General features: G+C 49.1%; 1 protein-coding gene across 3 annotated transcripts in view; it reads left to right on the top strand.

Annotated features, from left to right (window-relative positions):
• Positions 1-27,919, top strand: part of LOC105495748 (small G protein signaling modulator 1) — a 119,257-nt gene that overhangs the window by 47,688 nt on the left and 43,650 nt on the right. For 2 of the 3 annotated variants that reach the window (XM_071080299.1, XM_071080300.1), the window contains 10 exons: positions 331-398; positions 634-779; positions 898-1,029; positions 5,286-5,410; positions 12,625-12,692; positions 13,565-13,728; positions 13,912-14,044; positions 18,680-18,844; positions 21,043-21,181; positions 24,239-24,303. In XM_071080299.1, the coding sequence (XP_070936400.1) occupies positions 331-398; positions 634-779; positions 898-1,029; positions 5,286-5,410; positions 12,625-12,692; positions 13,565-13,728; positions 13,912-14,044; positions 18,680-18,844; positions 21,043-21,181; positions 24,239-24,303 (1,205 nt within the window). The remainder of the gene's footprint in view (positions 1-330; positions 399-633; positions 780-897; positions 1,030-5,285; positions 5,411-12,624; positions 12,693-13,564; positions 13,729-13,911; positions 14,045-18,679; positions 18,845-21,042; positions 21,182-24,238; positions 24,304-27,919) is intronic. The other variant, XM_071080301.1, reaches the window with a different exon arrangement.

Genomic DNA, 27,919 nt, shown 5'->3' with positions numbered 1-27,919 from the left:
TCTGGTGGCACATGCCTCTAGCCCCAGCTAATCGGGAGGCTGAAGTGGAAGGATCGCTTGAGCCCAGGAGTTCGAGGTTACAGTGCACTTTGATTGTGCCACTGCATTCTAGCCTGGGTGACAGAGAAAGACCTTATCTTTAAAAACAAAACAGAAAAAAAGTCCTTCTGTCAGCCCTATGAGCTATATTATTATGATCCCCATTTTACAGATGGGGCAGCTGAGGCTCTGGGTGGTAACCAAGTGACACTGGGGATTGAACTCTCGTCTGTGGATTGTGCGTCCTCTGCTGGTCTCCATCCAAACCTGCATATTTTCTCCTCTTGCTAGTAAATACTACGAGAAGGAAGCTCTCCTGATGGACCCTGTGGACGGCCCCATCCTTGCGTCTTTGTTGGGTAAGTGGTCCTGTGACCACTTCTAGATGGAACTGAGCTTCATCTAGACCCCTGGTCTTGAGTCTCAGGGGCAACTCCTCTGGGACACTCTCACCCCTCTCCAGCCTCGCCCATCAAAATGCACGCTGTCCTGGCAGGCTGGAAGAGAGGGTAGTGAGGTGGGCGGCCATCTGGTGGTAGATGAGCGGGAGGACTTTCCGGGGCAGTGGGTTCCCAGCTCCCACGTGCCCCTCAGTGGGGCCCTGTGCCCTAGAGTACACCAAGATGAAGACTGCAGATCACTTCTGGACCGATCCCTCGGCTGACGAACTTGTCCAGAGGCACCGCATCCACAGCTCCCACGTGCGGCAGGACTCGCCCACCAAGCGTCCCGCGCTCTGTGTGAGTGGGGTAGACGGTGGGGCTGTGGGAGGGACCTTGCATGGGGGCAGGAAACAGGGTAGGAGTCCTCAAGGTCACCTCAGGTCTCATCCCTCTGTCTCCCCTCACGCTCTACCAGATCCAGAAGAGGCATTCCAGTGGCAGCATGGACGACCGGCCATCCCTCTCTGCCCGCGATTATGTGGAGTCCCTGCATCAGAACTCCCGTGCCACCCTGCTCTATGGCAAAAACAACGTTCTGGTTCAGCCGGTGAGAGGTTGTCTTGGGCCCAGATCTTGCACCGAGGGTCTCACTCCAGGTTATGGAGGAAGAGGCCTCTTTGGCTCCAGGTTGCCAATCCATTCATCCATTTATCCACTCACCCATGCACACATCCATCCACCCAACATTCATTCATCCGTCAATCTATATGTACATCCCCCCATCCTTACATCCATCCATCCATCCACCCATTGTTACATCCATCCATCCACCCATTGTCACATCCATCCATCCACCCATCTTTTTTTTTTTTTTGAGACAGAGTCTCGCTCTGTCGTCCAGGCTGGAGTGCAGTGGCGCGATCTCAGCTCACTGCAAGCTCCGCCTCCCAGGTTCACACCATTTTCCTGCCTCAGCCTCCCGAGTAGCTGGGACTACAGGCGCCTGCCACCTCGCCCAGCTAATTTTTTGTATATTTAGTGAAGACCGGGGTTTCACCATGTTAGCCAGGATGGTCTCGATCTCCTGACCTCGTGATCTGCCAGCCTCAGCCTCCCAAAGTGCTGGGATTACAGGCATGAGCCACTGCGCCCGGCCAATCCACCCATCTTTACATTCATTTATCGACCCATCTTTCCATCCATCCATCCATCCATCCATCCATTTGTCCATTTATTTTCCTGTCCATCTCTTCACTCACCTGCATACTCAGGCTTCTATCCATCTGTTCACTTTTGTTCTCACTCATTGATTCAGCAAACATTTCCTTGGACCTCCTATGTGCTAGGTGCATATGGTGTCAAGATCTTCATTCTCATGGCCAATATTTCTTGATGCTTCCCTATGTGTCAGGCACTGTGTAAAATGTTTTCAACTGTATTAACTCTTAAACCTCCCAAGGATCCTTTGAGGCAGGTACCATTATTTCAGGCCTCAGTATTATCAGATGGTAATACTGAGGGCTATACAGGTGAAGTAAGGTGCAGACAGTTATGATTTGAATTCAGGCTAGCTGGTGCCAGAGTCAGTGCCATCACTCAATCACCTTCTCTGCCCCATCACACGGCTAGGCTGCAGGGATGGGTGGTAGGTGAGGCATATGTAGTTCCTGCCTTCATGCAGTGTCCCCTTTGGCTGTATCCTCCCTAGGGCCATTTGGTTGCATGGTCATTGTGGTGTTTGGGCTCTCAGCGGGAGGAAGCAAAGGGAAAACCATCAGCCACTCCATCTCTGTAGTCAGTTTTAATCACTGAGTGACCTTGAGCAAGTCACTTTTTCCTCTGAGCCTCCATATCTGCATCACAATGGGTATAAAATCCGATTGCTGCAAATCTAAGAAGCCACTAGTTTAAGATACACCGTTTTCTTTTTTATTGTTTTCAGACGGAGTCTCACTCTGTCACCCAGGCTGGAGTGCAGTGGCACGATCTCGGCTGACTGCAAGCTCCGCCTCCTGGGTTCACGCCTTTCTCCTGCCTCAGCCTCCCAAGTAACTGGGACTACAGGCGCCCGCCACCATGCCCGGCTAATTTGTTATATTTTTAGTAGAGACGGGGTTTCACCGTGTTAGCTGGGATGGTATCCATCTCCTGACCTCGTGATCCACCCACCTCCGCCTCCCAAAGTGCTGGGATTACAGGCGTGAGCCACTGGGCTCAGCCTAAGATACACCGTTTCTTAATGTAATCTAAACCAATTAAAAATGCTATTTAGAGGGATTGCTGGCTCATGCCAGTAATCCCAGCACTTTAGAAGGCCGAGGCAGGAGGATCACAAGGTCAGGAGTCCAAGACCAGCCTGGCCAATATGGTGAAACCCTGTCTCTACTGAAAATAGGAAAAAATAGCTGGGTATGGTGGCACGTGCCTGTAGTCCCAGCTACTCGGGAGGCTGAGGCAGAATTGCTTGAACCCAGGAGGTGGAGGTTGCAGTGAGCCGAGACTGGGCCACTGCACTCCAGACTGGGAAACAGAGCAAGACTGTCTCGGAAAAAAACAAAGGAAAAAAAGCTATTTAGATCATTATATACAGTGTTTTCGTTTTGTTTTGTTTTGCTACTTAAAAAATTTAGCTTATGCTTTTTGAAAGAGGTCTTTGAAACTTACATGGATGTAGTTTTGTTTTTTAACCTATATCACTTTTATAAGTAACACACAGGGAAAATGTCATTGAAATACATTAATTAAGATATTCTTCAAGCTTCTTCCAGTTCAGAGTTCCATCCTCTGTATCACTCTTCGACTTAGAGTCATCAGTGCCCTCATTTTTCCACACGTTGTTTCCTGTTCCATCAAGAGAAGGAGTTAACAATCATCTGTGCCTCTATTTGTTTTTGCAAATAAAGTTTTATTGGGATACAGCTACAGCCTATGACTGCTTTCAGGCCTTGCTGGCAGAGTTGAGTGGTTGCAGCTGAGCTTGTATAGCTTACAAATCCAAAAAATATTTCCTATTTGTCCCTTTACACAAAAAGTTTGGTGGTCCCTGATCCAGGAGCACAGGAAGTGCAGCATTTCTTGCAAGAATGTCCACTCTCATCTCGGGGATGTTTTTTGTTTTTTGTCTTTTTTTTTTTTTTTCTTTTTTGAGACAAGGTCTTACTGTCACCCAGGCTGGAGTGCAGTGGTGTGATCATGGCTCACTGCAACCTCAAACTCCTGGGCTCAAGCAAGCCTCCCACCTCAGCCTCCTGAGCATCTGGGACTACAGGTGTGTACCACCATGCCTGGCTAATTTTTAAGTTCTTTTTTTGTAGAGATGGGGTCTTGCTACATTGTCCAGGCTAATGTAAAACTCCTGGGCTCAGGTAATTATCCCACCTCAGCCTCCCAAACCTCTGGGATTGCAGGCGTGAGCCACTGCACCCAGGCTGTGATGGTTCTTAAGTCCTGTAAAGTATTTGTTTGTTGCTTTACAAAAAAATCTTGGCTGGGCGCAGTGGCTCATGCCTGTAATCCTAGGACTTTGGGAGGCCAACGCACGTGGATCACCTGAGATCAGGAGATTGAGACCAGCCTGGCCAACATGGCGAAACCCCATCACTACTAAAAAAAAAAAAAATACAAAAATTGGCCGGGCGTGGTGGCAGGTGCCTGTAATCCCAGCTACTTGGGAGGTTGAGGCAGAAGAATCACTTGAACCTGGGAAGCAGACGTTGCAGTGAGCCGAAATCGCACCACTGCCCTTCAGTCTTGGCAACAGAGCAAGACTCCATCTCAAAAAAAAAAAAAAAAAAAAAAAGAAGAAGAAGAAGAAGAAGAAGACAGACAATCTGGACTTGTGGGCTTCCCTGCAGGGATGAATACGTGCCTGTCTTGCCAGCATCACGCAGGCACTCTACCGCTCCGTTCCCAGCCTTCATATGTGCACAGTAGGTTTTCCATTCAAAGATGAATCGCGGTCAAATCTTTTTGAAGACATTTAAAATAGCACCTACATTCCACATGTGAAATAACAACCGTGTCCAAAACTTAATTGAAATGATGATGCTTTGAACGGCTGTTCAGTCAGGCAGGACAGCCACGTCACAGTTGTGATTAGAAGACCCACCCCCATTTCAGGTACATGAAAAAGTGAACAATCAAGATGTGTGTCTTTGGATCGATGAAATACTACACTGCTCCTCCCTTGGGGTTGTAAGCGCGTGGGTTAAATCAAGACAGTACGTGTGAAGGCTGAGCCGTGCTTGGGACACATTTGGTGCTTAGTAAATGTTGGGGTGAATTTGGTGGGGGGATGGTGACATCACCCTCCCCACACACCCACCTGGGATAAAACAAAGCCGGTGAGAATCCCTGTAGGTAAATCTAGGGGAGAAAAGGGACCGGCTACTGGGCGGGGAGTGTGGCGGGGGTCTTTGGGAGGAGGTTTCTGAGTATTGTCTCTGGGAAGGGCCCTAGAGCCCAGCTGCCATCTGTTTCTCCCTTAAGCCTGGCCAAGATAAATGCCTTCTGTTTTGAAAAGCATGATTTTCAGTGGGGCAGGGCCTCCTTCCTGGCTCTGAAGGAACCTGGGGTCAGGGACCCTCGAGATCAGAAGGAAGTCAGAGTGTGAAAGTGATGGGAGTGGGAGGCTTTTACAGCTGGATGATGTAGAACCCATCCTGGGAGGTTGGCTGCAAATGGCTTTGCTTAGCAAGGCCACCTGGAAGGAGGCTTTAGAGTCTTCCACGTGGCCAGGGCCTTGAAGGGATTAACCCAGCCTCTTAGTTCCGATTATGTGTGTTCTTGAGTCAAATGGGCCAGGACCTATGTCCACAGCGACTCCAGCACCATGACCAGACCTGAGTCCTCCTCTCTCTGCAGAGGGACGACATGGAGGCTGTGCCAGGGTACCTGTCCCTGCACCAGACGGCTGACGTCATGACCTTGAAGTGGACCCCCAACCAGCTGATGAACGGGTCTGTGGGGGACCTGGACTATGAGAAGAGGTAGGGCACTGCGTCTGCTCTGTGTCCCTTGGGTCCCTCCACTCCCCTCGGCACAAGGAAGTTCCTCCCCGGGAGAGGGGAGGCTTGTATCCAGCCCCTGCTTCTGCCCGCTCTTCTGCCTTCTTGTTAGGGTCACTTGGCTCAGCCTCCCTGCAGCTGTGGCCTCCTGGGAAACTCAAAGGCTCGAGAGGATCTGGAAATCAGCTGGAAGAGTCTTAAGGCATGGGAGTTGGCAATGCCCTGGACAAAACCATCCAGAGGGAGAAATCTTTGCAGAGATCTCCTAAGCCTACAAATGGCAAATATTCTTCAGTCTCTGTCCTCCTTCTCGATCACTCAATAAAAAGGGAAGGCAGGAGGTATTAGCAGGCGTCTGGTCCAGGGCTGCATCTGCCATGAAATCCTGTGATTTATGAGACCCAGGAAAGGCTTTCGAGTCACACTTGAAAGGAATGCAGGGACGGGATTTCCTGCTGCAGTGCCTGGATTTCAGCCCAATTAGGGAAGACTTTAGGAGGAACAAATAAAGCCGTGGTGCAGAGGTGTGGCTGGTTCAAATATTTCAGCTTGAGGAGGCTTGGCTGCGGGTGGGGAGGAGAAGCAGTGGTTTTTCCTGCTCCAAGTCCACATCGAATCTTATTTTTATGTTACATTTTATTGCTTTCCTAAAAAATTATTTTATAATTAAGAATTTTTGGCCGGGCACGGTGGCTCAAGCCTGTAATCCCAGCACTTTGGGAGGCCGAGGCGGGTAGATCACGAGGTCAGGAGATCGAGACCATCCTGGCTAACATGGTGAAACCCCGTCTCTACTAAAAATACAAAAAACTAGCCGGGCGTGGTGGCAGGCGCCTATAGTCCCAGCTACTCGGAGGCTGAGGCAGGAGAATGGCGTGAACCCGGGAGGCGGAGCTTGCAGTGAGCTGAGATCGCGCCACTGCACTCCAGCCTGGGCGAGACTCCGTCTCAAAAAAAAATAATAAAATAAAAAGGATTTTTAACCTAAAGATAGACAGAACTCAGGTACCCATCACCCTGCCCTCATGGCCACGAACCCATTTCCTCCTTCCAGAATATTATTATTCTGGGCCAGGTGCAGTGGCTCACACCTGTAATCCCAACACTTTGGGAGGCTGAGGCAGGTGGATCATGAGGTCAGGAGTTCAAGACCAGCCTGGCCAACATGGTGAAACCCCATCTCTACTAAAAAGACAAAAATTAGCTGGGCATGGTGGCGCATGCCTGTAGTCCCAGCTACTCAGAGGAGGGTGAGGCAGGAGAATTGCTTGAACCAAGGAGGCAGAGGTTGCAGTGAGCTGAGATCGTATCATTGCACTCCAGCCTGTGCAACAGAGCGAGACTGTCTTAAAAATATGTGTATATATATATATGTCTGGCATGGTGGCTCACACCTATAATCCCAGCACTTTGGGAAGTGGAGGTGGACGGATCATGAGGTCAGGAGATCGAGACCATCCTGGCTAACACAGTGAAACCTGGTCTCTACCAAAAATACAAAAAATTAGCCAGGTGTGGTGACAGATGCCTGTAGTCCCAGCTACTCCGGAGGCTGAGGCAGGAGAATGGCATGAACCTGGGAGGCAGAGCTTGCAGTGAGCCGAGATCGTGCCACTGCACTCCAGCCTGGGTGACAGAGCAAGACTCCATCTCAAAAATAAATAAATAAATTATTCTGAAGCGACATGCAGACATGATATGATTTCATCTGTAAATATTTTAATGTGTATCTCAAAAAATATGGACTCTTTTCAAGAAACATCCGGCCTTGTACTGATGAAAAATGTTCTCTAGACTGGGCGTGGTGGCTCATGCCTGTAATCCCAGCATTTTGGGAGGCTGAGGTGGGTGTATCATGAGGTCAGGAGTTCAAGACCAGCCTGACCAACATGGTGAAACCCCGTCTCTACTAAAAATACAAAACTTAGCTGGGCATGGTGGCGGGCACCTGTAATCCCAGCTACTCGGGGGGCTGAGGCAGAAAATTGCTTGAACCCGGGAGACGGAGGTTGCAATGAGCTGAGATCGCGCCACTGCACTCCAGCCTGGATGACAAAGCGAGACTCTGTCTCCAAAAAAAAAAAAAAAAAAAAAAAAAAATGTTTTCTAAGCTGGTCATTTCTTGTGCAGGAGTCACCATCTGTCCTCAGAGCTGGTCAGTGGACAGGACAATTGGTCCTGTGCTAGGCACAATAATTCAGCTCCAGCCAGACCCTGCAGTCTCTTACTCTCTCTTTTTAAACACTTTAATTTTATTTATTCATATTTTATCTTATTTATTTATTCGTTTTTTTGAGACACTGTCTCGCTCTGTTGCCCAGGCTGGAATGCAGTGATGCGATCTCGGCTCACTGCAACCTCCGCCTCCTGGATTCAAGCGATTCTCCCACCTCAGCCTCCCGAGTAGCTGAGATTACAGGGACTTGCCACCACACCCAGCTAATTTTTGTATTTTCAGTAGAGATGGGTTTTCATCATGTCGGCCAGGCTGGTCTCAATCTTATCTTAAGTGATCTGCCCGTCTCGGCCACCTCACAAGGTTATTTTTATTTTTTAAATTTCTATTTTATTTTATATAGAGATGGTGTCTCATTTTGTCGCCCAGGCTTGTCTTGAACTTCTGGCTTCAAGCAAGCCTCCCACCTTGGCCTCCCAGACTCTAGAGTTTCTAATCAGAAGACCATCATGGAAGAATAGGGGAGGGGCCCCGGCGTGCTCTGGGCTTGGAACCTCGTCTTAGCCTCTTTATCTTAAGCCTTGGTCTAAAGCCTTCTTTGACTTCCCTGCTGAGTCCAGATCACACAAGCCCTGAATCTCCTTTGTAGCATTTAGAAGACTGCGTGACTACACAGTTGATCTGTGCCTGTATACCTACCATCTTGCCCTCAAGAGTTCAGTGCCTTAAAGGCAAGAGTCCTGTCTTGTTCGCATATTATCCCCAGCACCTACCACAGCTTGTAGCACATAGTAGGTGCTCACATCAGCCTTGTGAAATGAACCAGGGAAGTCAGGGGACCTGGATTCATTCACTGGATGTTTACTGAGCACCTACTCTGCCAGCCACTGTGCTAGATGCAAGGGAGACAGCAGTTGTAGAAAAGGAGGGGAAAATCTACCTTCTCAGAGCTTACATTTTACTGGAAGACAATGAATGGGCAAGGAGATGGATGGACATATGCTATGGTACCAAGCCTTTGCTCCACTCTCACCTTGCTGGATGACCTGGGGTACGTCACTTCACCTCAATGAGCCTCAGGGTTCCCTTTTTATCAAGTGGAGAAGTAGGATGAGACAGTCTCCTTAGAATTGAAGGCATTCCCAGGGGATCTTCAGGGGCTCCTCAAACCTTGAAGCATCTTGCACCCAGTGTCAAAGCTTTAACTGCGCGAGGACCCTGCTTGTTGCTTGGACTTGAGCCCAGGGTTGTGTGGGCCGGAAACCTGATGCTAGTGTTTGGGGAAAAGCATTGGCTCCGATGATTGCCAGGCCCCACCCCAGCGCAGATCATCGGGGACCCGTGTTTCTGCATCATCTTTCCCTGTTGGTGAACAGGCACCTCGTAGGCACTTTGATACTGAGTTCTGGCTGAATCAGAACTTCTAAGGTCACTGCCTAGGAGCTGGGGTGCCTCTAGCCCTGGGCTGTGAACTCCTGTCTATCCTTGTTATTCTCACCAGAACCTGAGGCTCAATGGAAGATAAATGGCAGGAGTCAGAAATATGGAGGTTGGTGTGTGGGGAAGGGGTTTGCCCCGGGAGCTCCAGCATCCCTTGGGGGACCAAGAAGCAATGAAGTGGGGTGGTTTTTGTCTGAGCTTGTGCAGGAGCCTCTTTTTTTTTTTTTTTTTTTTTTTTTTTTTTGAGACAGAGTTTTGCTCTTGTGGCCCAGGCTGGAGTGCAATGGCGTGATCTCGGCTCACTGCAACCTCTGCCTCCCAGGTTCAAGCAATTCTCCTGCCTCAGCCTCCCGAGTAACTGGGATTACAGGCATGTGCCACCATGCCTGGCTAATTTTGTATTTTTAGTAGAGACGGAGTTTCTCCATGTTGGTCAAGTTGGTCTCGAACTCCTGACCTCAGGTAATCCATCCACCTCGGCCTCCCAAAGTGTTGGGATTACAGGCGTGAGCCACCGTGCCTAGCTGGAGCTTTTTTTCTTTTCACGGCCAGCCTCACTCCTGCACAGCCACGATCCTCACTCACTAGCTAGGTATCCCAGTGTTACAGGGAAAATGTCACTAAAAAGCTGGATGTTGGGGTTCTGGAGTCAGGCTGGACTTGCCTCCGATCTCAACCCTACTGTGTGGAGTAGCAGCGGAATCCTCCTGTGCTGCTGGTAGGACAACCAATTTGCAGACCAGTTTGGCAGTTTCTTGTAACATCCCCTTATCATGTGACCCAGCAATTCCACTCATAGGGATCTACCCAAGAGAAATGAAAACTTAGGCCCACACAAAAACTTACACACAAATGCTTATAACAGCATTATTCATAATAGCCCCAGACTGGAAGCAAGCCAAATGCCCATCAACTGAAGAATGGATGTAGACATCTGTGGTCCATCCACGCAACAGAATATTACTTGTCTATGAAAAGAGATAAATCACCAGTGGACATTACAACATGGACAAACCTCAAAAGCCTTATATCACATGAAAGGAGCCAGCCATGAAGGGCGCATGTAGGATTTCATTTAGATGGAATGTCCAGAAAAAGGCACATCTGTGGAGTCAGAAAGCAGACTGTTGGTTGCCTAGGGCTGTAGGTGGGAAGGAAGACTGACCACAAACAGGCAACAGGAACCTTTTGGGGGTGGTAAAAATGTTCTCAAACTGGCTTGTGATGATGGTTGCCCAAATCTGTATATTTACTCATCAAACTGTACACTTACAGTGAGTAAATTCTATGGTGTGTAAATTATACCTCAGTAAAGCTGCTAAAACATGCAAAAGAAAACCAGAAACAGCCCTTGCTCCTTCCTAGCTATGCGGCCTGGGACAATCAGCTCCACTTCCTTGAGCCTCAGATTATTTATCTGTAGGATGGGAATGTAGTAAGGGAACCTCTGAATAAGCATATAGGGAGAATTTATGTAACAGAAGTGCGTGGAAAACCCTTAGCTGGGAGCCTGGCACCTGGACAGGGCTGTCAGTCATGGGGGCTGTTGATGTCATTTTCGTGGATCCAAAGAGACTATGGCCACAGAGCTCCTCCTTGCTGATGGCTGGTAGTGGCTTTGTTCACTGGGCATTTCCAGTGCTCAGCATTCACTATGCACTGTGAACATTCTCTGAGCATCACAGAGAAGCAAACAAAACAGAGCCCTTCTGCCGGTGTCGGCACCCTTTGGGGAATCAGAGGAGAGGACAGGTGGTTGCAACCCAGCGTGATGGGCACACGGGGCTGTGGGAGCCCAGGGAGGATACACTGACTAGACTGGGTATGGGAGGGGCTCAACAGAGGCTGCTACTCTTGTGTCCTCGACTGTCTTCGAAGGACATTTACTTCCGTGAACTCTGGTGAGGCTGATCCTGCCCTGATTCTGCCAGGGCAGGAAGGGCTTTCCAAGAGAAAAGGTCCCCAGCAGCGTGACTTGAAGGTTTTTCTGAGCCTATTCCACTTTTTTCATTTCACAGCTGGGGAAACTGAGGGCCAGAAACTGAGGTAGGAACTGGCTAAGGTCTCCGGTGGAAGTGGGATTTGAACGCTGCTGACTTTGAAGCCTGTGTTAGTTTGGGTCCTCCAAGAAGCAGGCACCAAGACAGTATTGGACCAGCAGAGATTTACTGGGGACACACCTGTGCAGGTTAAGGGAGGGGCAGGAGCAGACAGGGAGAGCCTTCAGACCGCCATGCAGGGAGGAAGAGGAGGAAGGAAGGAAGGTCGGGCAGAAGGAGACTGAGACACAGCACGGCTCTAAGACCGTTTGGCCAGGTCAGTTGGAAGTCTCCAGTGGACCATTGACTGTTGGAGGAGTTCCTTGTCTCGCAGGAATGAGTGGCACTAGTGCTCCGGCATGCTAGGTCCTGGCTGGGAGCAGCCTAAGGGAAGCACGGCTTCAGTGCAAATGTGGTGATAGATCCAGGGGGTGCCCTCTGAAGTTAATCTGCTCTGCTCCCCTCAGCAAGGTCTTCTGAAGGAGATCTGAGTGGTGCATTTCCATGGCCACCACAAAGCCCAAGTTCCTGTGGCCTCCACCTCCTGGTGTGTTCTGATGAGAAAAGCTATTTGTTTCAGGACAGGACAGCAGCAAGGTTTTGAGCTGGAAATGGAAACGCTTAAAGACATAATCATAGGGACCACTTCCCAGGTACGCACTTGTTAATGTATCATCTCTGTGCTGAGCCCTTCAAATACGTGATTCTATTTAACCCTCACAGCAACACAATGGGGTGGGTGTTATTCTAGTCCCCATTTTATAGATGAGGAAACTGAGGCTCAGAGAAACCCTCAAGTTGCACTGCTGGGGACCTGTGAAGCTACTGAGTGGCTATTCTAACTGCTGCACATGGACACATAGTGGCCTGGAGTTAGGATGTGTTTTAGTCAAGACTCCTAGACGCCAGTTAGAGAAAACCAAATTCAAGCTGACTTAAGCACTGGCCCACATGAACTGAAAACTCCAGGGGCAGTAGCTTCAGGCATGGATGGATCCAGGGACTTGAATGACGGGGACCTGCACTCTTTCCATCTCTTTGCTCTGTCTTCCTGTCTTTTGACGCCATTCTCAGGCATAGTCGCTTCCATCTTCAGACTTCTGCCCTTACCACTACTCTCCAGACAGAATGAGGCGTCTCTTTCCCAGTCATTCAAGTGGAAACCTAATATAATTGAGTCTCATTGGTTCTGCCAGAGTCAGTAGTCAGTCCTGCACTGAACACTGTGGCTGGAACAGTGGGACAGGTTGATTGACCAGGTCTGGGTCAGGTGGCCATTCCTGGAGTCCCAGGGTAGAGAGTGGGTGGGGTCCACCTCACCTCTCATATGGACTGGGGGTAGGGACGATGTTAACCTCGGAAAATTGGGGTTCTGAGACCAGAAGAAGGGGAGATAGAGTCTGGGCAGGATGGGACACACATGCGGGGGACCTAGTGGGAAGGGTGGAGGAGCTCCTGGGTGTGGTCTGCTGGCGTCTGAGCCCCTCTGCACACTGGGGTAGGTAGAAGTCTTGCAAGCCTGACCGTCCCTCCACTTCCAGCGTCTACTGGGACTATGCCATGACCATCCGCCTGGAGGAGATTGTCTACCTGCACTGCCACCAGCAAGGTAGGGACTGTGGGGACAGGAAGGGGGCTGTGATCCTCTGATCCTCTTGGATCGCCTGCCTGTCTCCACCCCTGCCTATTCATTGGCGTTGTATGACAGTGATATGGTGGACACCCCATATTACCTGTGCAACCTTGGGCAAGGGACCTCGCCTCTCTGTACCTCAGTTTCCCCATCTGTAACATGGGAATTACAACAGGACCCTCTCATGGGGTAGTTGTGAAGATGAAATGATGGATGTTAAGGGCTCAGCATGAAATCCACCTATGGCTATGGCATTAGTTGCTGACACTTACTAAGCACTGATAATGCTTAGATGACTCTGCCATCGATCAGCTGTGTGACCTTGGGGGAAGTTACTTAACCTCTCTGAGCTTTGGTTTCATCATTTGTAAAATAGGCAATAATAGATAGGACTCTTAGGGATATTGTATTTCAATAAGACAGTGCCTCTAACATGCTGTGGTTGTACTCAGTAAGTGCTCAATACATGCTAGCCAGAGTCAGCTACTGCCCGGAGACAGGGGACGTTGAAGGCTTCCATACAAAAATAGGTCGGGTAGATTTGTAAAGGATTCCTGAGGAGCGTAGGGTGCTAGGGGGCATCTTTTTCTTTTGGTGGTTAAGGTCAGCTTGGTTCTTCTTGACTTTGTCCTGTAGTCCCCAGTCAGAGGTGGATGGTGGGTGAGATGAGAGAGACTCCGGGGAGGTAAAAACTGCTCCTGACCTTTGCCCAGGCCTTTCCCAGAGCCTCAGAGCAGGATCCCTGGGTCTGGCTTGGCACCCCTGGGGGATGTGTTTGCAGGAAGGGGCTGTCACTGTGCCTCATAGTGACTTCCCAATGGGTCTTCTCTGGCTGCTGGTGGCGGCAGTGGACAGCGGCGGGACAGTGGTATTGGTCAGCCAGGACGGGATCCAGAGGCCGCCCTTCCGCTTCCCCAAGGGTGGGCACCTCCTGCAGTTCCTCTCGTGCCTGGAGAATGGGCTGCTCCCGCATGGGCAGTTGGACCCGCCACTGTGGTCCCAGCGGGGTAAGGTGAGTGATCATGGGGACCCGGGGAGGTTGGGGTGGAGGCTGGTCACAGAGGGTGGTTGTTTTTGCCTGTGTGCCCTTATGTGGCTGTGTGGCCTCATGCGCTCCCCACTGATACCCTCAGACTAAGCAAGTTGTGGGGACAGGTGTGTCCCAAGGATCTTGCTTTGGGACATGTTCTTGCAGGGCAAAGTGTTTCCTAAACTACGCAAGCGAAGCCCTCAGGGTTCTGCCGAGTCCACATCTTCAGACAAAGACGATGACGAGGCCACGGATTACGTGTTCAGGATCATCTACCCTGGCATGCAGTCGGAATTCGGTGAGCTGCTCTGTCCCGGGCCCCGGGGAGTCACCTGCTAACTGATGCTGAAAATGATTCCAGGTGTTTGAAACTAGAAGATGACAGGTCTGGATTCTGGGGCTAACAGGAAGATCTGGAAACAAAGTTGGTTTCTTGGTAGCCTCAGTTCCCCCCCAAATAAGAACAATAACCACCCTCTACTTGTCTAATAAAGACACTAGGAGAGGTGGCCTGGGGTAGTGGCAATGGCATAGGTTCTGGAATCCTGGCTGAACTTGGGCAAGTCATCTCAGCCCTCTATGCCTCAGTTTCCTCATCTGTAAAATGGGTATGTTCATAGCACCAGTTACATAAGTCATTCTGGGGATCAAACGAGGTAAGGCGGCCGGGCATGGTGGCTCACACCCATAATCCTGGCACTTTGGGAGGCCGAAATTTGGGAGGGAGCACTTTGGATTGCCCGAGCCCAGGAGTTTAAGACCAGCCTGGGCAACATGGCGAAACCCTGTCTCTACAAAAAATACAAAAATTAGCCAGGTGTGGTGGCATGCATCTGTGGTCCCAGCTATTTGGGAGGCTGAGGTGGGAGGATCACCTGAGCCTGGGGAGGTCGAGGCTGCAATAAGCCGTGATTGTGTCATTGCACTCCAGCCTGGACAACAAAGTGAGGCCCTGTCTCAAAATAAATGCAAATTAAAATATTTTTAAAATGAGATCAGGCATTTCACACACATACAAAACACTCAAATGTTGTTGTTGTTAATATTCTACTTCTCGTTATTATAAAGAGTCAATGAGATGATGAAATATTCATCGTAGAGCTCATGGAGTAAGGCCTTGCACACAGTAGGCCCTCAGTAAGTTGTAGTCAAACTTGACACCAATAGAGGCGAAGCACATGAGATGATGGTGAATGGCAAGCAGGTTGCACGGTGCCTTCGTGACACAGATGCGTAGCAAATGGAAGTTCTTACTGCTAAGAGCGTCATCATTGCGGGGCTATTGTGAGGATTCAGTGAATCAAGATTTGAAAAGTACTTAGAAGAGGGCCTGGCATTTATGAAGCATGGTATGGGTGTCTGTTAAACAAATCAGTATTGAGTGGTAGGCTCTTTCTGTTCACTTCATTTTATTTAACATGCAGCGGCCCTGATGTTCCCATCCGAGGATAATGGCTCTGAGCCTCCCTTTGCTGAAGCAGCCACGTGCTGGGCAGTGAGAGGCTCTTTTGAGAGCAGATGTCCTCCTGGACAAGGCTGGAATCCCTTAAGCACTACAGAGTGTCCTGAAGTGTACATGACTATGTCTGTTCCTGCCCTGGATCAGGGCCTCCCAGCCACTCCATGGAACCAGGTGCTCAAAATCCTGGCCAGACACCAAGGCTCTTGTGGGCCCCAAGGCTGAAAAGGCTCCATGTATGAGGGTGAAATCCCGTGGGATGCTGAGCCAGCTACTGTCCTGTTGCCCGAGAACTTGGGCTTCCCACCCCTGTGAAGACCAACATTCATTAAGAGTTCCACTCGAGAGCCTGTTATCAGAGAGGGCTAGATCCCCTGTAGTTGCCTTCCCAGGAAACTCCACAGCTTCTCATCCAACAGGCAATGTGCACACTCCCGCTGGGAGCTAGGCAGAGTGCTGGGTGTTTAGTTTATTTGGAGATTCTCCATGTCATCCTCCTGTGGCTTGATGAAGGCCAGTGGAACAGACACTGGCTGTGCTCACCCACAACCTCAGCATTTCTCATTCTGTGCATGCTGTTCAGCTACCAACTGCAGCTCTCTGTCTCAGTATCTCTTTGCCTGAGGGTTTTCTCTGGCCGCAAGAGTCCCTTCTGGCCAGGAATGGGGCATATTGGAAGCATCAGGGAACCAGTGCCTCCCTGGAGCAGCCCTCAGCTCATGGCTGATAGGAGTTAGTGTATCAATGTCCCAGTTCCCTCTCCCTTTGTGAGGCAAACTCTGACATACATGTTCTGCACAGACTCCTAGAGCTTCCATGGGAGATTAAGCATAGTTACCTCTATTGGTAACTTGCTTGGCGACTAACCCTTTACTCCCTCCCCTTTTCTTCTTTTGTCTCAGTTTGCCCCTCCCTTACTGATGTGCCTTTGGAACTTGCACTTGGATCCTCATCTGCCCTTGAGGAAACACCCAACTAATTCAGTTTATCTAGAATTGGACATCTGAACCTTAGTGTTACTGTCATTTGGGATGGAATAATTCTTTGTTGTAGGAGGTGGTCCTGTGCATTGTGGGATGTTGAGCACCCGCTAGATGCCAAGTAGCAAACTTACTTTGCTCTAAGTTGTGACAACCAGATATGTCTCTAGGCATGGTCAGGTGTCCTCTGAAGGGTGGCAAAATTGCCCCTGGTTGAGAGCCATTGGTTTAGAGAAAAGAATGCATCACTGTATTGAGCTCTGCCACTGCGGTGTGACCTGTCCTCCACAGACCTCACTTCCTTCTCTGTAGAATGGGGTAACAGCACTCCCCACCAGCATCATATTCTGAGGAATCAGCAAGATCATTCCTAAAACACCTGGTGACCTGACATGGGGCCTGGCGCTTGGCAGATGCTTAGTAAGCAATAGCAGATATCGTGTCTTGAGTGCCACTGTGTGCCAGGCCCACTTCTGTCCATTGTCCCGCTGTCCCTATCTTAATTCATTCCATCCTCACCATAGCCCTCCCAGGTTGTCATCACCATCCCCCATTTTGCAAGGAGGAAACTGATTCACAGAAGGGTTAAGCGACCAGTCCAGGATCACATAACTAATTCTTGTCATGGCTGGGATTTGAACGTAGGAGGTCTCGCTCCAGAGCCTGTGCCTGTAACCACCACTCCATGCGCATCGTTTTGACTGGCAGGGAGCAGGCATTGTGCTTTCACTGCCTTCATTCTCAAGGTCAGCTTCAACCCACATGGAAATGGCAACCGCATCCTTGGTTGATTTTCTGGGGCTTGAGCCTCACAGGCTTAACAAAAACAGTCATCTTACGGTTTCCATCTGTGACAGGTTTCTATCTGTGAGAGGTATGAAGTTCTTTCTGAAAGAGGGCCTAAATCAGAAGTCAACAAACCCCTTTTCATGGGCCAAATTCGGCCCATTCACCTGTTTTTGTAAATAAAGATTATATATAATCCTGCTCTGTTGCCCAGGCTGGAGTACAGTGGTGCAGTCGTGGCTCACTGCAGCCTCGACCTCCTGGGCTCAGTTGATCCTCCCACCTCAGCCTCCTGGGTAGCTGGAATCACAGGCACAAGCCACCATACCTGCCTACTTTTTTTTTGATTTTTTGTAGAGATGGGGTTTTGCCATGTTGCCCAGGCTGGGCTTAGAGCTTCTGGGCTCAAGCAACTCATCCGCCTCGGGCTCCCAAAGTCCTGGGATTGCAGGAGTGAGCCACCTCCCAGCCCCTTGATTGTGTTTCTATTGGATAGTGCTGGTCTAGCGTGGGATTTCTCAGCCTCAGCACTGTTGACATTTAGGGCTGAATAATTCCTTGTGTGGGGGTTGCCTTGTGTACGATATTGAGCAGCATCCCTGACCTCCAGCTACTAGACAACAGTAGCACCTAATTAATCCCCAAGGCGTGAAAACCCAAAGTGTCTCCAAACATCGACAGGATTGCCCAGGTTGAGAACAGGTGGTGTGGAGAGAAGTGCCTATGAGAAACCAGCTGAGGTAGAAAGAGTAGGATGACAGTCAGGTCCTCAGGCCAGGCACAGTGGTTCATGCCTGTAATCCCAGCACTTTGGGAGGCTGAGGTGGGAGGATGGCTTGAGCCCAGGAATTTGAGACCAGCCTGGGCAACATGGCGAAACTCCATCTCTACAAAAAATTTTAAAAACATGAGCTGGCCATGCTGGCACGTGCCTGTAGTCCCAGCTACTCAGGAGACTGAAGATGGAGGGTCACTTAAGCCTGGGAGATCAGGGCTGCAGTGAGCCACGTCTGTGCCACTGTACATCAGCCTGGATGACAAAACAAGACCCTGCCTCAAAAAAAAAGAAAGTCAAATCCCCTGAGTTGGGATCTTGGCTCCTCTGCTTATTAGTTGGGTGGTCTTGGGCATGTTGCTTAAACTCTCCATGCCTCAGTTTTCCAGTCTGTAAAAGGGGATAATGATAGTACTGTACTCAGTAGGGACAGCTGTTGTTAGGGGAAAGAGGAGAGGGACTTCGGTCAAAAAAGACTAGATATGTCCTTATCTTAATTCATTCCGTCCTCACCATAGCCCTCCCAGGTTGTCATCACCATCCCCCACTTTGCAAGGAGGGATGACTTGCAAATGGCCTACTGCCTGGCAGGGCTTTGGGTGATTAAGTTGTGCCATCATTCTGAGCCTCAGTTTCTTCTTCTGCAAAGTGGAAGAGGAAGGATGCATCCCTCACAGGGTCGTGAAGGACAATAACTGGTTTCCTTAGGTTTGCTCAGGTCGCAAACTGCCTAGCCTGACACTCAGCACATAGTAGGCACGTTATAAAAATCGGCATTCTTTCTTCTAATTGAACACAGTATATGTGGGATCTGTGTGGAGCCAGGGAGGGGGAGGTTTGGAGCCCCCAGAAACGGACTCTTCCAGCTATCTCAGTGTCCTGAGATGGCTCCGAACCCCCACCTCACTGGTTCTTTCTGTTTTGTATCTCAAGTTGCCCCCGACCTCTTGGGCAGCACTTCCTCCATCTCTGTGGGCCCTGCCTGGATGATGGTTCCTGCAGGCCAGTCCATGCTGGTGGTGGCCAGAGGGAGTCAGTGGGAGCGAGCCAGATGGGACACTACTCTCCCCACGCCGAGCCTGAAGGAGCAGCCCCCCAGTAATGTCTGGGATCTCCCCTTCCCTGGGGGCTGGGTGCCAGCCACCTCTGCCATGTTGTCATTTGAGTCCTGGTCCCAAGGGAGATGGAGGCAGGAAGGGAGATGGAGACAGAGAGATTGATGCCCTCCTGCTGTCTAGCCTCCACCCTATGGAAGGCAGCTTGCAGTGTGGTAGGTTCAGTAGCAAAGGGATCAATTGGTGTTACCTGTGTGGATGCGAGTGTGAGAGGCTGAGACGGAGGAAGGCACGGTTACCACGCTTGGGCTAAACTGGTCAGGGCACCCCTGAGATTGGCTAAGAACTGGGGCTATTTTTCTAGAACATTTTACAGGGGCTTACTGGTCTTCCTTGGCTAGCTCATGGGTGAGTTACATGGGGAAGAATAGTGTAACAAGCCACATTTGGTGGCTGCGAGAACTACATCATATAGCAGCTTCCTCTTCTGTCAGTGGGTAGGGGCTGACCTTGTCAGCTACGGAGCGCTGACGGCCAGAGGACCAGTTCCACAACTCCCCCTTACCTTGGGGCCCAAGGGAAGAGTCAGGGTATTACCAGCTGTCCTGTGGGGACCATGACATATGGGTGTGCCACTCTCTTCACTTCCTACAACAGGGATTACAAAACTAAGACTCAGCCTGGCGCGGTGGCTCAAGCCTGTAATCCCAGCACTTTGGGAGGCCGAGACGGGCGGATCACGAGGTCAGGAGATCGAGACCATCCTGGCTAACACGGTGAAACCCCGTCTCTACTAAAAACACAAAAAAACTAGCCGGGCGAGGTGGCGGGCGCCTGTAGTCCCAGCTACTCTGGAGGCTGAGGCAGGAGAATGGCGTAAACCCAGGAGGCGGAGCTTGCAGTGAGCTGAGACCTGGCCACCGCACTCTAGCCTGGATGACAGAGCGAGACTTCATCTCAAAAAAAAAAAAAAAAGAAAAAGAAAAGAAAAAGAAAACTAAGACTCGTGAGCTAAATTCAGCCCCATTCTATACCAGCCTATGAGCTAAGAATGGTTTTTCAATTTTTAAATGATCCAAAAAAGCCAAAAGGAGAGTAATATTTTATGACATGAAAATGATATGACATTCACATTTCACTATTTATAAATAAAGTTTTATTTATTTTATTAGAATGTGCGCATGCTTCCTTTTTAACATTTTGTTTATGGCTACTTTTGTATTACAACAACAGAGTCAAGTGCTTATGACAGAGACCAAATGGCTTGCAAACGCTAAAATATTTACTAGCTGTCCCTTTGCAGGAAAAGTTTATGGGTCCCTGTTTTAAAGAAAATAAAGCTTTTGCGCCTGTCTAGGACTACCAAGAGACCAGGAAATTGACTATAGAATTTGTAATGCATATGTCCCCAGTATGTTTGTTATGTGGCTTTGTAGACACTGCAGTTTTTACGAAGCTGAGAAAGAAAAATAAAGGAAGCTATGAGTGCTGTATCCTAAGAATGGCTGGTCAGGAATCACCAGTGTCCACAAGTTGGGAAATCAGAGTCTGTTGAATGTACTTGCTGTATCGAAATTGCTTTAGAAATACAGATTTGAGAGCTCTGTCTCCAGGATTTAGTTGAGTAGGCCAGAGTGTGAGGCAGTCATATTGCTTTTTAACAAGCCTCCCACATGATTTTAGGGAGTCGCTAATATGTTTGAGACCCACTTGGTGGAGCAGCTTTAGCCTCAGAACCATGGACAGCGCAGGTGCCCTCTTCATCAGCAGGGGCTTCACTGGGTCTCTGGCACTTGGGTGCCCTGCCTCATCTGTTAAGTCAGGCTCCCTTCCATCTCACCCGTGAGGCCTGTCTCTTCTCCAGAATCATCCAGCAGGCTCCCCTTCCCTCCTGCAGCATCCTGTTAGTATGACTAAGTGACAACATGGTGAGGTTTGGCTTCCTGCTCTGGGATTGGGCCTGTTTCCTTGGCTCTTGGCTCTCTGTGTCCTCTTCTTCTCTCTTTGGCTGTCATCAGCTCTGCCCATCTCTCAGGGCCACCAGATTTTGGTGGTGGCTTTCATTGGATCAGGTAGACTCAAGGATGTTTGGGGCTGCTGTTTCCTACTGTCACCTTCAGGGTCTTTTCCTATCTCTGTGCTGGCTGGGGCGGGTGAACTGCTTGCTCTGGGGTGAGATTTCTGTGACCCACATAGGCTTAACCAGGGTGATTCTTCTGCCCCTCCTTCTATCCACCACAGTGCCCCAGGATCTGATGGATGTCTCCGTGAGCAACCTCCCATCCCTATGGCAGCCCAGTCCCCGGAAGTCCTCCTGTTCCTCCTGTTCACAGAGTGGCTCGGCTGATGGTGGCTCAACCAATGGCTGCAACCACGAGAGGTATGAGGAGCCTGAGCTGCACATGGAGGGAGCTGAAGGATGTACCAGAAATCTGTAGATGCCCATATCTTACCCTGCACTGAATTCAGAATGAAATAACCTGTGGACTCAGGCAGATATAGGTTAAATCCTGGCCATGAAATCCTAGCTGTTAGAGGGTCACATGTATTAGTCAGGATAAACAAGGTTATGATGCAGTAACAAACAGTCCTAAAATCTCAGTGGCTTTTTTATAACAAAAGTTTATTTCTCATGCATGCTGTGTTTCTATCATGGGTCATCTGGTGCTATTTTTTCCACACTAAAGGGCCTGGGCAATGGAGCAGCTACCATCTTGAATGTTGCCAGTCACAGTGACAGGGAAAGGTAACTGCAGAGGTTGGAACCCACAATAAAAAGGCTCTGCCCAAAACCAGCACATGTCATATCCACTCACAGCCCATTGGCCCCATCCACAAGGGGACAGCAAGTGCAGTCCTACCATACACTTAGAAGGCAGAATAATCCCAGAACTCTAATTTAATGACAACCACATCTCAGTTTACGCCTCCACACAGTGGGAATTCCAGTTCTTACTTTATATGGCTGTGGTAAGGACCAGCTCAGGTAATGGTTTAAAGTGGACAGAATGTGGCACCTGCACATGGTACTGTTCAGTAAATGATACTTCCTGTTTTGTTGTATAAAGTTAAATCTCAAGCTCATCTCCTGTTTGCCCATAGATCTTTCGTCTCTTTGAAACTATTCAGCCAGTTCATGAGACTGGTTTTGTTTTTACCTGGTCCGACCTGGCCTGGCCTGAGAGAATGGAACCCTTTTGTCCTTGTGGGGCTTCTGTCCCAGTGGATGGTCCAGTCATCAGCCATAGGATGTAAGGGGTGGGAGTCGGCATCAAATTTTTGAAGTCATCCAACCCCCTGGTTTCTCAGGGTGTGGTCCATGAACCAACATCAGCACCTGGGCAAATTCTGAGTCTCTCATCCCAAACTTCCTGAATCAGAACCTGTATTTAACACGGTTTCAAGACCATGTGTATACTTTAAAGTTTGAGAAGTGCTAATATTACTGGAGATTCTTTTTTTTTTTTTTTTTTTTGAGACGGAGTCTCTCTTGCCCAGGCTGGAGTGCAATGGGGTGATCTCAGCTCACTGCAACCTTCACCTCCCATGTTTAAGCAATTCTCCTGACTGAGCCTCCCGAGTAGCTGGGACTACAGGCACGCACCACCATTCCTGGCTAATTTTTGTGTTTTTAGTGGAGATGGGGTTTCACTATGTTGTCCAGGCTGGTCTCGAACTTCTTTTTTTTTTTTTTTTTTTTTTTTTGAGGCGGAGTCTCGCTCTGTTGCCCAGGCTGGAGTGCAGTGGCCGGATCTCAGCTCACTGCAAGCTCCGCCTCCCGGGTTCACGTCATTCTTCTGCCTCAGCCTCCCGAGTAGCTGGGACTATAGGCGCCCGCCACCTCGCCCAGCTAGTTTTTTTTTTTTTTTTTTGTATTTTTTAGTAGAGACGGGGTTTCACCGTGTTAGCCAGGATGGTCTCGATCTCCTGACCTCGTGATCTGCCGGTCTCGGCCTCCCAAAGTGCTGGGATTACAGGCGTGAGCCACCGCGCCCGGCCTGGTCTCGAACTTCTGACCTCAAGTGATCTGCCTGCCTTGGCCTCCCAAAGTGCTGGGATTACAGGCATGAGCTACTGCACCCGGCCTGAAGATTCTCTTGTTGTGCATCAGAATCACCTGGGCTAGGTGGCAAGACATACCAGTTCCTGGACTACTTCCTAGAGGTCCTGACTGAGTAGGTATGTGCAGGACCCAGGAATCCACATGTTGGAGAAACTCCAAGTAACTCTTGGGCTGATGGTCCATGGACCAGTGAGAAAGGCTGCTGTAACCCATTGCCCCCTCTCCTGTTGTAGCATCTGCTTACACACCTTGAGTGATGGAGAACTCACTACCTTGCAGAAAGCGAAGTCTACAGTGGGAAAGCTGTTGATGCGATCCTATTCTCACGTAACCTGAGCAAGTCTGAGCCTCACCAACCTGAGGGCACAAAGGGGGACTCTTTCCTGCTTAATTTTCCTACCTGCCTCCTTATGCCTAAGTGGAGGACTTCAGCTATGCTCCTCCTGCCCTGCCCCACTCTACCTGTTTTTCTGGATCTCTCCTGGGATGTCCTGAGAACAAATATGCAGATACTCTTCCATTCTATCCTCTATGAGAGTGTACAACACTCCCTTCAGTGTCCTGGATTTCTCCAACAATGCTAGAATCTGACTCCTCTCACCTCTTTTAGCCAAAAAATTCCCAAAAATTCTCACACAAAGGGAAGCTTTGAGATGTCACCTACTTAGCAATCAGCCAGATTCCGAATCCCAATTTGGTTCAGCTTGATTCAACTGGATCACTTTAGAAATCAGAACGCTTTCTGCAAGGGATAGAAACCCACTTCAAACTGGTTCAAGTAAAAAAGGAAATGTGTTGGCATAACTGAGAAGTTCAGAGACACAGTGGCTTCAAGCATGGCTGGATACAGATGATCGAAATAGGAATCTCTGTTTCTTCAGCTCTTGGCTCTGCTTGCCTCTATGATGGTTCCATCCTCAGACAGGCGCTTCCTATGCAGTGGCAAAGATGGCTCCCAGCAGCCACTGCCTGATATCCCACTGGCTTAGAAACCCAAGCAGAGAAGTGTGTGTTACCTAGTAATTCCAACAAAAGTCCCAGGGCTAATTCTCACTGGCTCAGGTTGGGTCACATGACCATCTCTGCCCCAATCACTATGACTCCAACCTGAGTCTTGTAGTGGGCAGAGTCATCCCCATGCAAACCACACAGACAGAGAGTTGTGGAGAGCGTGATTTCTCAGGGGAATATTGGGGCTGGTAGCAGAAGAGGCGATAATGCTGTACAAGTAGAGATAATAGGTGCCCTCCCTACAGTCCCCCTGAGTGGTTGATTTTAATCTGCCCTCTAGAGATAACACATGGTTACCCTCTCCAGAAAATCTGGGCTGTGTTTGGATCTATTCTAAGCATCTCCCTCTTTCTCCACCTGCAGGGCTCCCCTGAAACTTCTCTGTGACAATATGAAGTACCAGATCCTCTCCAGAGCCTTCTATGGATGTACGTATAGGGCTTCATTGCCAGTGTGTCTCCGTGGAGCAGCTATTGGTGCCTGCTGTATGCCAGCAACATCAAGAGATACTGGCTCTGGAATCTGGACCTCTCCTTCTCTATTCCCTAAATGTCTGGTTTTAGTGACATTACATGAACCTCTCTGAGCCTCAGTTTCCTTGTCTGCTGACGGGAGAAATTTTATCCCTGGGTCCTGACAGTGGGGTCCCCTGGGGGCAGAGATTTGGTTTAATCACCACTGCATCCCCAGGTGCTGCAGCAGAGGACTTGTTTTCAGGATTGAATGAGGACCACGTAGAAAGCCCCTAGCGCCTAGTATTGCATGCTGTAGATGCTCAATGAATGTCAGTTTCCTTCTCTCATGAGCAGAAGCTGCAGCACGAGTAAGGTGACCTTATCCCTCCCCCAAAACTTAAATATTAAATTCATAATATTTGTGTTCTGATTGTTTCCATTTAACAGATGAAGACACTAAGGCACAGAGAGGCAAAATGACTTGTCTAAGGTCACACAGCTAACAAGCAGCAGAGCTGGGACTCAGATCCTGGCCTGTCTGACTCCAAAAGCTTTGTGTTTTCCTCTCTGCTGTCTTATCTTTTCTTTTTTTTTTTTTTTTTTTTTTTTTTTTTGAGACAGAGTCTTGCTCTGTCACCCAGGCTGGAGTGCAGTGGTGTGATCTCCGCTCACTGCAGCCTCCGCCTCCCGGGTTCACGCTATTCTCCCACCTCAGCCTCCCGAGTAGCTGGGATTACAGGTGCCCACCACCACACCCGGCTAATTTTATGTATTTTTAGTAGAGACGGGGTTTCACTGTGTTAGCCAGGATGGTCTTGATCTCCTGACCTTGTGATCCACTCGCCTCGTCCTCCCGAAGTGCTGGGATTATAGGCATGAGCCACCATGCCTAGCCTTTTTTTTTTTTTTTTTTTTGAGGGAGAGTCTCACTCTGTCGCCTAGGCTGGAATGCAGTGGCGTGATCTCAGCTCACTGCAAGGTCCACCTCCCAGGTTCATGCCGTTCTCCTGCCTTAGCCTCCCGAGTAGCTGGGATTACAGGCACCTGCCACCACACCCAGCTAATTTTTCTGTTTTAGTAGAGACAGGGTTTCACCATGTTGGCCAGGCTGGTCTCAAAACTCCTGACCTCAGGTGATCCACCCACCTCAGCCTCACAAAGTGCTGGGATTACAGGCATGCGCCGTCATGCCCTTCCCCGCTGTCTTGATTTTTCGGTTTTATTTCCCCAGCCTCACAGCCTATATGGGGAAGATAAAACGTGTGTGTATATTCAGGGATTCTAGAAATATCTTAATACAACCTGCATGGGCCTGTGAAACAGCAGTGGCGCTCACACCCTGAGTGCCTGGAGAGGCGGGGAGAGTGTGACTCCACTAGGGCAGGGGTTTTATCTGTTCTGTTACCACCCATCTGCAGTGCCTAATGCAGGACCTGGCACGAAGCAGGCTTTGGGCAAGTATTTATTAGACCCAAATGGAAGCTCTTCCTGCAGGAAGGGGTGGGGGGTTGAGATGGGTCTGGAACAATGTTGTTGGTCGATGTGGCTCATCCGTGACGGTGACCGAGAACCCGAGTTCTGGAGCGAGGTGGCCTGGTTTCAGATCCCAGCGATGTGACTTGGGCAAGTGACATAACCAGTTTGTACCTCAGTTTACTCCATCTATAATATGGTCAGGCATGGTGTCATGCCTGTAATCCTAGCACTTCCGAAGGCCGAGGCGGGCGGATCACCTGAGGTCAAGATTTCGAGATCAGCTGGGCTAACATGGTGAAACCCCATCTCTACTAAACATACAAAAAAAATTAGCCGGGTGTGGTGGCGCACGCCTGCAGTCTCTGCTACTCGGGAGGCCGAGGCAGGAGAATCGCTTCAACCCAGGAGGCGGAGGTTGCAGTGAGCCAAGATCACACCATTGCACTCCAGCCTGGGCGAGAGAGCGAGACTCCGTCTCAAAAAGAAAAAAAAAGATGGAGATAATAGTAGTAACTAATTTCTAGGGTTGTGGGGAGAATGGGATGAGATAAGTTATGTAACTCTGGGAATAGCTCCTTGCCATGCAGTGTGTGTTGTGTGTTAGCTATTATATCATTGTCATCATCCTCCTCCTCATCATCATCACTATGATTGTCTCTTTTGTTAAGGTTTAGTCTGCATTCTCCAGAAGGTCCAGGGTTCTCTCTGAGAATTGAGGATGAAATAGTCTTGGAGAGCCAGAAGGAAGGGGCACAGCCAGAGCAAACAGCAGAGGCTGGCATTTGCTCAGGCACTTTACCTAACATCCTCCAGGTGCCAGTGTGGGCCAGATAAGGGGTGGCACGTTGGTAGGCATGCTTTAAGAAGGCAGGGCCATCTTTGAAAGCAAACTTGGTGCCCCTTCAGCATCTCCCTGGTTACTGACTTAGGGGGGTCTTTTTAATTCGGCTGCAATTTTTGTTTTCTTTTTTTAAAATTTAAAATTTCTATTTTTATTTTCTGTTTTTTTGAGACAGGGTCTCGCCTTGTCATCCCAGCTAGAGTGCAGTGGCACAATTACGGTTCACTGCAGCCTCTACCTCCCTGGCTCAAGCGATCCTCTCACCTTAGCCTCCCAAGTAGCTGGAACTACAGGCGTGAGTTGCTGGAACTACAGGCACGTGGCATCATGTCTGGCTAATTTTTTTGTATTTTTTTTGTAGAGATATGGTCTCACCTTGTTGCCTAGGCTGGTCTTGAACTGCTGGGCTCAACAAATCTGCCCACCTAGGCTTCCCAAAGTGCAGGGACTACAGGCTTGAGCCACTGGACTGCCCTGTTTTTAATTTATTTTTTGATACATATATTGTGGTTGTACATATTTTAGGGGGACATAGGATATTTTGATAGATGTATCCATTGTGTATTGATCAAGTCCAGGTCATTGTGAAATTCATCACTTCAAACATTTATCTTCATTTGGGGAACATTATGGTTCTTCTTTTATAGTTATTTTGAAATATACAATAAATTATTAACTATAATTTCCCTACTATACCATCCAATACAAGAATGTGTTCCATCTAACTGTATTTTTGTACCATTAACCAACGTCTCTGCATCCTCCTCCTACCTCCTTCCATTCCCAGCCCCTGGTAACCACCAGTCCACTCTCTACCTCCATGAAAACTACTTTTTTAGATTCCATTGTAAGAAAGAACATATGATATTTGTCTTTCTGTGCCTCACATTTTTTGCTTAACATAACCTCCAGTTCCATCCACGTTGCTGCACATGAGAGGATTTCATTCTTTTTATGGCTGAATATTCCATTGCATTTGTATACCACGGTTTCTTTATCCATTCATTCATTGATGGACACTTAGGTTCATTCTGTATCTCGGCTATTGTGAAGGGTGCTGTGGTAAACATGAGGGTGCAGATATCTCTTTGATTTCCTTTCTTTTGGATAAATACTCATTCAGCTGCAATTTGAACAGGAGTTGTCCACATTTCACATTCTCTTTCTTGCTGTATGGATTAGAGGCAGACAGAGGCACAGCAAGCCCACAGAGTCACTGGCCACCTTCCTTTCTGCCCCTTCTCTGCCTCTAGCCTATGAGTTAAATGCTTT

This window comes from Macaca nemestrina, chromosome 15, assembly GCF_043159975.1.
Source record: "Macaca nemestrina isolate mMacNem1 chromosome 15, mMacNem.hap1, whole genome shotgun sequence".
NCBI classification, from domain to species: domain Eukaryota; kingdom Metazoa; phylum Chordata; class Mammalia; order Primates; family Cercopithecidae; genus Macaca; species Macaca nemestrina.
Note: the sequence above shows the minus strand (reverse complement) of the source record. Positions and strands in the feature narration are given on the sequence as shown.